General features: G+C 52.7%; 1 protein-coding gene across 1 annotated transcript in view; it reads left to right on the top strand.

Annotated features, from left to right (window-relative positions):
• syde1 (synapse defective Rho GTPase homolog 1) overlaps positions 1 to 10,000 on the top strand; it is a gene marked incomplete at its 3' end in the record, with an annotated part of 26,238 nt that overhangs the window by 2,616 nt on the left and 13,622 nt on the right. Inside the window, exons 3-6 of the mRNA XM_079531828.1 lie at positions 1,334 to 1,448; positions 2,691 to 2,868; positions 2,971 to 3,203; positions 3,950 to 4,282. Coding sequence (XP_079387954.1) covers positions 1,334 to 1,448; positions 2,691 to 2,868; positions 2,971 to 3,203; positions 3,950 to 4,282 — 859 coding nt within the window. The remainder of the gene's footprint in view (positions 1 to 1,333; positions 1,449 to 2,690; positions 2,869 to 2,970; positions 3,204 to 3,949; positions 4,283 to 10,000) is intronic.

Here is a 10,000-nt window from a genome sequence, read left to right as displayed (position 1 = left end):
GTTGGACGGCGGGCCGTACGCTATAGGCCTGTTACTTAATTGCCATAAGTTATATATATTTTCACTTTTATGAAATGGCCTACAGCCGCCTAAACTGCATTTATGTGCTTTTGTCTGCTTTATGTTTTTTTTGGGGTGGTGGAGGAGACAAATATAATAGACTGGTGTACGGTGTGTTCCATTTTCATTTGCATTACTGCTTTTGCTTTTACACCATTAATTTAATATATTAAATGAATGAAGACCAGGAATTGAACATTCATTTTAAATAAACACTGTCATCTCTGCCATTTATAAAGCAACACAGTAAAGTAAAGCTTAGGGTAACTTTTGTTTATTAATAATGTATTTATTTTTTAAAGGGGGCTTGAGAACTATATCGCACACAGTATCGCACAGTATCGCATATCACGCTTCTGAGCCACTTGATCGCACCGCGGTTTAAATGATGTAACCTCCGCGACAGCCCTATTCTGTTGTACTGCATGTTTCTACACCATACTGTCCATGTCCAACAAAATCATGTTTCTACACCATACTGTCCATGTCCAACAGAAACATGTTTCTACACCATACTGTCCATGTCTAACAGAATCATGTTTCTACACCATACTGTCCATGTCCAACAGAATCATGTTTCTACACCATACTGTCCATGTCCAACAGAATCATGTTTCTACACCATACTGTCCATGTCTAACAGAAACATGTTTCTACACCATACTGTCCATGTCTAACAGAAACATGTTTCTACACCATACTGTCCATGTCCAACAGAAACATGTTTCTACACCATACTGTCCATGTCCAACAGAATCATGTTTCTACACCATACTGTCCATGTCCAACAGAAACATGTTTCTACACCATACTGTCCATGTCTAACAGAAACATGTTTCTACACCATACTGTCCATGTCCAACAGAAACATGTTTCTACACCATACTGTCCATGTCTAACAGAAACATGTTTCTACACCATACTGTCCATGTCTAACAGAAACATGTTTCTACACCATACTGTCCATGTCTAACAGAAACATGTTTCTACACCATACTGTCCATGTCCAACAGAAACATGTTTCTACACCATACTGTCCAAATAAATCATCATGACATAAAATAGACATTATGACGTAAAGTTCTCCATTCATTGAATTGAATGGTTTGTGAACATAGGCCTACACTAAGAGCTGCATATAGGAGGGGCTAGTACCCCTCAGAAATCACACTTGTGTGAAGTGAGGGGCGCTCTTATCGTCATACATTCTGTGCTCAGCCAATCAAATCAACCCATTCTTCTTCTTCTTCTTCTTCTTCTTCTTCTCCTCCAGGAAGAGGAACCAGCTGAGAGGAACCCTGTGGGTCTGGAGGATTCAGACCAACACGTCGCCCCCTGTCTGCCCTCTGGTGGAACTGCAGCCCCGCACGATGCCAGCACACACACAGGTAGTGGTCTGTCTGTCTGTCTGTCTGTCTGTCTGTCTGTCTGTCTGTCTGTCTGTCTGTCTGTCTGTCTGTCTGTCTGCCTGCCTGCCTGCCTGCCTGTCTGTCTGTCTGTCTGTCTGCCTGCCTGCCTGCCTGCCTGCCTGCCTGCCTGCCTGTCTGTCTGTCTGTCTGTCTGTCTGTCTGAAAATGTGGTGCAAATCTTTGAATATATATTCTTTCAGAACGTTTTTAACTCAAATATTTGCTTCTGGGGAGGGGGGGGGGGGGGGGGGGTCCCTGAAACAACATATTTTCAGATGGGGGTCGGCGGCCAAATACAGATAATTCTGGGGGTCCTTGACATGAAATAGTTATATTATCTATTATCTATTGGCCCACCAGGGGCCTGTAACGATGTAATGTGTTTATTGGCCACCAGGGGACTGTAACGATGTAATGTGTTTATATTATCTATTGGCCCACCAGGGGCCTGTAACGACGTAATGTGTTTATTGGCCACCAGGGGCCTGTAACGATGTAATGTGTTTATATTATCTATTGGCCCACCAGGGGACTGTAACGATGTAATGTGTTTATTGGCCACCAGGGGACTGTAACGATGTAATGTGTTTATTGGCCACCAGGGGCCTGTAACGATGTAATGTGTTTATATTATCTATTGGCCCACCAGGGGACTGTAACGATGTAATGTGTTTATTGGCCACCAGGGGACTGTAATGATGTAATGTGTTTATTGGCCACCAGGGGCCTGTAACGATGTAATGTGTTTATTGGCCACCAGGGGACTGTAACGATGTAATGTGTTTATTGGCCACCAGGGGCCTGTAACGATGTAATGTGTTTATTGGCCACCAGGGGACTGTAACGATGTAATGTGTTTATTGGCCACCAGGGGACTGTAACGATGTAATGTGTTTATTGGCCACCAGGGGACTGTAACGATGTAATGTGTTTATTGGCCACCAGGGGACTGTAACGATCTAATGTGTTTATTGGCCACCAGGGGACTGTAACGATGTAATGTGTTTATTGGCCACCAGGGGACTGTAACGATGTAATGTGTTTATTGGCCACCAGGGGACTGTAACGATGTAATGTGTTTATTGGCCACCAGGGGCCTGTAACGATGTAATGTGTTTATTGGCCACCAGGGGACTGTAACGATGTAATGTGTTTATTGGCCCACCAGGGGACCTTAATGATGTAATGTGTTTATATTATAATTATCTATTCGGCCACCAGGAGACCGGCAGGGAGCCTACCTCCAGAGCCTGGATCGGAGCTCCAGAGCCTGGGTTCTGTCCTCAGGAAAGGCCCAGGCTCCAGACCAGGCCTCCGCGTCCTCCCGGCCTCAAGGAGAACACAACATCTGGTACAATCCCATCCCTGAGGAGGACGATAGCGCCAACGCTGCCAGGAGGTAACAACCAATAGGGAAGGAGCGGTGTTATCACCATGGAGATCATTTGATATTTTGCATAATGATGAGCACTTTGATGCAAACATGTGACTACTTCTGTAGGGAGGAGGAGAGTGTGTGGAAGAGGAGGCGGGACCAGGAAGTAGGAGGAGCCACCAAGTCGGCGTCGGCGTCAGACTGTCCAATAAGAGCTCCCCAGAGAGGGCCAGGGGGAGGGGCTACAGCAGCAGGGGCGGGGCAAAAGGATCGTCAAGGCAACGACAGTCCAAAGGGCGGAGCCAGTCCCAACATCAGGCACCGCCCCCCTGATGACATCATCACCCCCGAACACACGGGTATGACTGATACACTGATCACTGATACAGTAGCTTTAGCTTCTATCGTAGCATGCTACAGTAACTAGCTTCTATCGTAGCATGCTACAGTAACTAGCTTCTATCGTAGCATGCTACAGTAACTAGCTTCTATCGTAGCATGCTACAGTAACTAGCTTCTATCGTAGCATGCTATCGTAACTAGCTTCTATCGTACCATGCTACAGTAACTAGCTTCTATCATAGCATGCTACAGTAGCTTCAGCTTCTATCGTAGCATGCTAGAGTAGCTTTAGCTTCTATCGTAGCATGCTACAGTAACTAGCTTCTATCGTAGAATGCTACAGTAGCTTTAGCTTCTATCGTAGCATGCTACAGTAGCTTTAGATTCTATCGTAGCATGCTACAGTAACTAGCTTCTATCGTAGCATGCTACAGTAGCTTTAGCTTCTATCGTAGCATGCTACAGTAACTAGCTTCTAACTTTAGCTTATATCATAGCATGCTACAGTAACTAGCTTCTATCGTAGCATTATGGTAATTCTGTCTTTCTCGTTGAGGTGCTAGCCCCTCCTATGTGATTGGTTGAGAGGTGCTAGCCCCTCCTATGTGATTGGTCGAGAGGTGCTAGCCCCTCCTATGTGATTGGTTTAGAGGTGCTAGCCCCTCCTATGTGATTGGTTTAGAGGTGCTAACCCCTCCTATGTGATTGGTTGAGAGGTGCTAGCCCCTCCTATCATGTGATTGCTGTTTTATTCTTCTCTCAGAGCTGGTCCAGTGTGAAGCTCCGCCGCCTCCGGACTCTAGCCCCTCCTCCCAGAAGAAAGGGGGCGTGTCAGGCAGTGTGATTGACAGGCTGCGCTCCCCGGGGACGGTACGCAGGCTGTCTCTGAAGATGAAGAAGCTCCCGGAGCTCCGCCGCAAGCTGAGCCTGCGCTCGCATCGCCACGCCAACAAGGAGGCCGCCAAGGACCAATCGGAGTCGACGTCGTCGTCTTCGTCCAACCAGAACGTGATCAGCCGATATCACCTGGATAGCTCCGCCCCTCCGGTCAGGCCGCTCCGAAAGTCGTCCAGAGGACGCTCCGCTGGCAAAGGAGGTACGATTTATTACCTTCTTTACTTAAAGGGATGTTTATTACCTTCTTTACTTAAAGGGATGTTTCATTGTCAATAAATGTGGTCATTTCATCGTCCAATTAGGCTAAAGGGCCTTTCAAACGTGAAGCGATATAATGCGCCTATAGTTCGTTTTCAGTGAGACCTGCGTTTTTGCCTCGGAGCACTGGGGAGCAGTCTGAGCACTGGGGAGCAGTCGGAGCACTGGGGAGCAGTCTGAGCACTGGGGAGCAGTCGGAGCACTGGGGAGCAGTCTGAGCACTGGGGAGCAGTCTGGGCACTGGGGAGCAGTCTGAGCACTGGGGAGCAGTCTGGGCACTGGGGAGCAGTCTGGGCACTGGGGAGCAGTCTGGGCACTGGGGAGCAGTCGGAGCACTGGGGAGCAGTCTGAGCACTGGGGAGCAGTCTGGGCACTGGGGAGCAGTCGGAGCACTGGGGAGCAGTCTGAGCACTGGGGAGCAGTCTGGGCACTGGGGAGCAGTCGGAGCACTGGGGAGCAGTCGGAGCACTGGGGAGCAGTCGGAGCACTGGGGAGCAGTCGGAGCACTGGGGAGCAGTCTGAGCACTGGGGAGCAGTCGCGGTGCGAACGCGGTCCCGTGAATTTGTTGCGTGCGTTGCTCGTTTCGTGCACACGCCCGCGACTCACCAGACCTGGATTCTGTTTAGCTTTTTCTTTACGCTTGCGTTGTCGCGCCGCTCTAGAGCAGACCTGGAGGAGACCTGTGTTGATCCAGACCTGGAGGAGACCTGTGTTGATCCAGACCTGGAGGAGACCTGTGTTGATCCAGGCCTGGAGGAGACCTGTGTTGATCCAGACCTGGAGGAGACCTGTGTTGATCCAGACCTGGAGGAGACCTGTGTTGATCCAGACCTGGAGGAGACCTGTGTTGATCCAGACCTGGAGGAGACCTGTGTTGATCCAGGCCTGGAGGAGACCTGTGTTGATCCAGACCTGGAGGAGACCTGTGTTGATCCAGACCTGGAGGAGACCTGTGTTGATCCAGACCTGGAGGAGACCTGTGTTGATCCAGGCCTGGAGGAGACCTGTGTTGATCCAGACCTGGAGGAGACCTGTGTTGATCCAGGCCTGGAGGAGACCTGTGTTGATCCAGGCCTGGAGGAGACCTGTGTTGATCCAGACCTGGAGGAGACCTGTGTTGATCCAGGCCTGGAGGAGACCTGTGTTGATCCAGACCTGGAGGAGACCTGTGTTGATCCAGACCTGGAGGAGACCTGTGTTGATCCAGACCTGGAGGAGACCTGTGTTGATCCAGACCTGGAGCAGACCTGTGTTGATCCAGACCTGGAGGAGACCTGTGTTGATCCAGACCTGGAGGAGACCTGTGTTGATCCAGGCCTGGAGGAGACCTGTGTTGATCCAGACCTGGAGGAGACCTGTGTTGATCCAGACCTGGAGGAGACCTGTGTTGATCCAGACCTGGAGGAGACCTGTGTTGATCCAGACCTGGAGGAGACCTGTGTTGATCCAGACCTGGAGGAGACCTGTGTTGATCCAGACCTGGAGGAGACCTGTGTTGATCCAGGCCTGGAGGAGACCTGTGTTGATCCAGACCTGGAGGAGACCTGTGTTGATCCAGACCTGGAGGAGACCTGTGTTGATCCAGGCCTGGAGGAGACCTGTGTTGATCCAGGCCTGGAGGAGACCTGTGTTGATCCAGACCTGGAGGAGACCTGTGTTGATCCAGACCTGGAGGAGACCTGTGTTGATCCAGACCTGGAGGAGACCTGTGTTGATCCAGACCTGGAGGAGACCTGTGTTGATCCAGACCTGGAGGAGACCTGTGTTGATCCAGGCCTGGAGGAGACCTGTGTTGATCCAGGCCTGGAGGAGACCTGTGTTGATCCAGACCTGGAGGAGACCTGTGTTGATCCAGGCCTGGAGGAGACCTGTGTTGATCCAGGCCTGGAGGAGACCTGTGTTGATCCAGACCTGGAGGAGACCTGTGTTGATCCAGACCTGGAGGAGACCTGTGTTGATCCAGACCTGGAGGAGACCTGTGTTGATCCAGACCTGGAGGAGACCTGTGTTGATCCAGACCTGGAGGAGACCTGTGTTGATCCAGACCTGGAGGAGACCTGTGTTGATCCAGACCTGGAGGAGACCTGTGTTGATCCAGGCCTGGAGGAGACCTGTGTTGATCCAGACCTGGAGGAGACCTGTGTTGATCCAGACCTGGAGGAGACCTGTGTTGATCCAGACCTGGAGGAGACCTGTGTTGATCCAGGCCTGGAGGAGACCTGTGTTGATCCAGACCTGGAGGAGACCTGTGTTGATCCAGACCTGGAGGAGACCTGTGTTGATCCAGACCTGGAGGAGACCTGTGTTGATCCAGACCTGGAGGAGACCTGTGTTGATCCAGACCTGGAGGAGACCTGTGTTGATCCAGGCCTGGAGGAGACCTGTGTTGATCCAGACCTGGAGGAGACCTGTGTTGATCCAGGCCTGGAGGAGACCTGTGTTGATCCAGGCCTGGAGGAGACCTGTGTTGATCCAGACCTGGAGGAGACCTGGAGGAGACCTGTGTTGATCCAGACCTGGAGGAGACCTGTGTTGATCCAGACCTGGAGGAGACCTGTGTTGATCCAGACCTGGAGGAGACCTGTGTTGATCCAGACCTGGAGGAGACCTGTGTTGATCCAGGCCTGGAGGAGACCTGTGTTGATCCAGACCTGGAGGAGACCTGTGTTGATCCAGGCCTGGAGGAGACCTGTGTTGATCCAGGCCTGGAGGAGACCTGTGTTGATCCAGACCTGGAGGAGACCTGGAGGAGACCTGTGTTGATCCAGGCCTGGAGGAGACCTGTGTTGATCCAGACCTGGAGGAGACCTGTGTTGATCCAGGCCTGGAGGAGACCTGTGTTGATCCAGGCCTGGAGGAGACCTGTGTTGATCCAGACCTGGAGGAGACCTGGAGGAGACCTGTGTTGATCCAGACCTGGAGGAGACCTGTGTTGATCCAGACCTGGAGGAGACCTGTGTTGATCCAGACCTGGAGGAGACCTGTGTTGATCCAGACCTGGAGGAGACCTGTGTTGATCCAGGCCTGGAGGAGACCTGTGTTGATCCAGACCTGGAGGAGACCTGTGTTGATCCAGGCCTGGAGGAGACCTGTGTTGATCCAGGCCTGGAGGAGACCTGTGTTGATCCAGACCTGGAGGAGACCTGGAGGAGACCTGTGTTGATCCAGACCTGGAGGAGACCTGTGTTGATCCAGGCCTGGAGGAGACCTGTGTTGATCCAGGCCTGGAGGAGACCTGTGTTGATCCAGACCTGGAGGAGACCTGTGTTGATCCAGGCCTGGAGGAGACCTGTGTTGATCCAGACCTGGAGGAGACCTGTGTTGATCCAGACCTGGAGGAGACCTGTGTTGATCCAGACCTGGAGGAGACCTGTGTTGATCCAGGCCTGGAGGAGACCTGTGTTGATCCAGACCTGGAGGAGACCTGTGTTGATCCAGACCTGGAGGAGACCTGTGTTGATCCAGGCCTGGAGGAGACCTGTGTTGATCCAGACCTGGAGGAGACCTGTGTTGATCCAGGCCTGGAGGAGACCTGTGTTGATCCAGGCCTGGAGGAGACCTGTGTTGATCCAGACCTGGAGGAGACCTGGAGGAGACCTGTGTTGATCCAGACCTGGAGGAGACCTGTGTTGATCCAGACCTGGAGGAGACCTGTGTTGATCCAGACCTGGAGGAGACCTGTGTTGATCCAGGCCTGGAGGAGACCTGTGTTGATCCAGACCTGGAGGAGACCTGTGTTGATCCAGGCCTGGAGGAGACCTGTGTTGATCCAGGCCTGGAGGAGACCTGTGTTGATCCAGACCTGGAGGAGACCTGTGTTGATCCAGACCTGGAGGAGACCTGTGTTGATCCAGACCTGGAGGAGACCTGTGTTGATCCAGACCTGGAGGAGACCTGTGTTGATCCAGGCCTGGAGGAGACCTGTGTTGATCCAGACCTGGAGGAGACCTGTGTTGATCCAGGCCTGGAGGAGACCTGTGTTGATCCAGGCCTGGAGGAGACCTGTGTTGATCCAGACCTGGAGGAGACCTGGAGGAGACCTGTGTTGATCCAGACCTGGAGGAGACCTGTGTTGATCCAGACCTGGAGGAGACCTGTGTTGATCCAGACCTGGAGGAGACCTGTGTTGATCCAGACCTGGAGGAGACCTGTGTTGATCCAGGCCTGGAGGAGACCTGTGTTGATCCAGACCTGGAGGAGACCTGTGTTGATCCAGGCCTGGAGGAGACCTGTGTTGATCCAGGCCTGGAGGAGACCTGTGTTGATCCAGACCTGGAGGAGACCTGGAGGAGACCTGTGTTGATCCAGGCCTGGAGGAGACCTGTGTTGATCCAGACCTGGAGGAGACCTGTGTTGATCCAGGCCTGGAGGAGACCTGTGTTGATCCAGGCCTGGAGGAGACCTGTGTTGATCCAGACCTGGAGGAGACCTGGAGGAGACCTGTGTTGATCCAGACCTGGAGGAGACCTGTGTTGATCCAGACCTGGAGGAGACCTGTGTTGATCCAGACCTGGAGGAGACCTGTGTTGATCCAGACCTGGAGGAGACCTGTGTTGATCCAGGCCTGGAGGAGACCTGTGTTGATCCAGACCTGGAGGAGACCTGTGTTGATCCAGGCCTGGAGGAGACCTGTGTTGATCCAGGCCTGGAGGAGACCTGTGTTGATCCAGACCTGGAGGAGACCTGGAGGAGACCTGTGTTGATCCAGACCTGGAGGAGACCTGTGTTGATCCAGGCCTGGAGGAGACCTGTGTTGATCCAGGCCTGGAGGAGACCTGTGTTGATCCAGACCTGGAGGAGACCTGTGTTGATCCAGGCCTGGAGGAGACCTGTGTTGATCCAGACCTGGAGGAGACCTGTGTTGATCCAGACCTGGAGGAGACCTGTGTTGATCCAGACCTGGAGGAGACCTGTGTTGATCCAGGCCTGGAGGAGACCTGTGTTGATCCAGACCTGGAGGAGACCTGTGTTGATCCAGACCTGGAGGAGACCTGTGTTGATCCAGGCCTGGAGGAGACCTGTGTTGATCCAGACCTGGAGGAGACCTGTGTTGATCCAGGCCTGGAGGAGACCTGTGTTGATCCAGGCCTGGAGGAGACCTGTGTTGATCCAGACCTGGAGGAGACCTGGAGGAGACCTGTGTTGATCCAGACCTGGAGGAGACCTGTGTTGATCCAGGCCTGGAGGAGACCTGTGTTGATCCAGGCCTGGAGGAGACCTGTGTTGATCCAGACCTGGAGGAGACCTGTGTTGATCCAGGCCTGGAGGAGACCTGTGTTGATCCAGACCTGGAGGAGACCTGTGTTGATCCAGACCTGGAGGAGACCTGTGTTGATCCAGACCTGGAGGAGACCTGTGTTGATCCAGACCTGGAGGAGACCTGTGTTGATCCAGACCTGGAGGAGACCTGTGTTGATCCAGGCCTGGAGGAGACCTGTGTTGATCCAGACCTGGAGGAGACCTGTGTTGATCCAGACCTGGAGGAGACCTGTGTTGATCCAGACCTGGAGGAGACCTGTGTTGATCCAGACCTGGAGGAGACCTGTGTTGATCCAGACCTGGAGGAGACCTGGAGGAGACCTGTGTTGATCCAGACCTGGAGGAGACCTGGAGGAGACCTGTGTTGATCCAGACCTGGAGGAGACCTGTGCTGATCCA

Source organism: Electrona antarctica (genome assembly GCF_951216825.1).
Source record: "Electrona antarctica genome assembly, contig: scaffold_54, whole genome shotgun sequence".
Classification (NCBI taxonomy): domain Eukaryota; kingdom Metazoa; phylum Chordata; class Actinopteri; order Myctophiformes; family Myctophidae; genus Electrona; species Electrona antarctica.
Note: the sequence above shows the minus strand (reverse complement) of the source record. Positions and strands in the feature narration are given on the sequence as shown.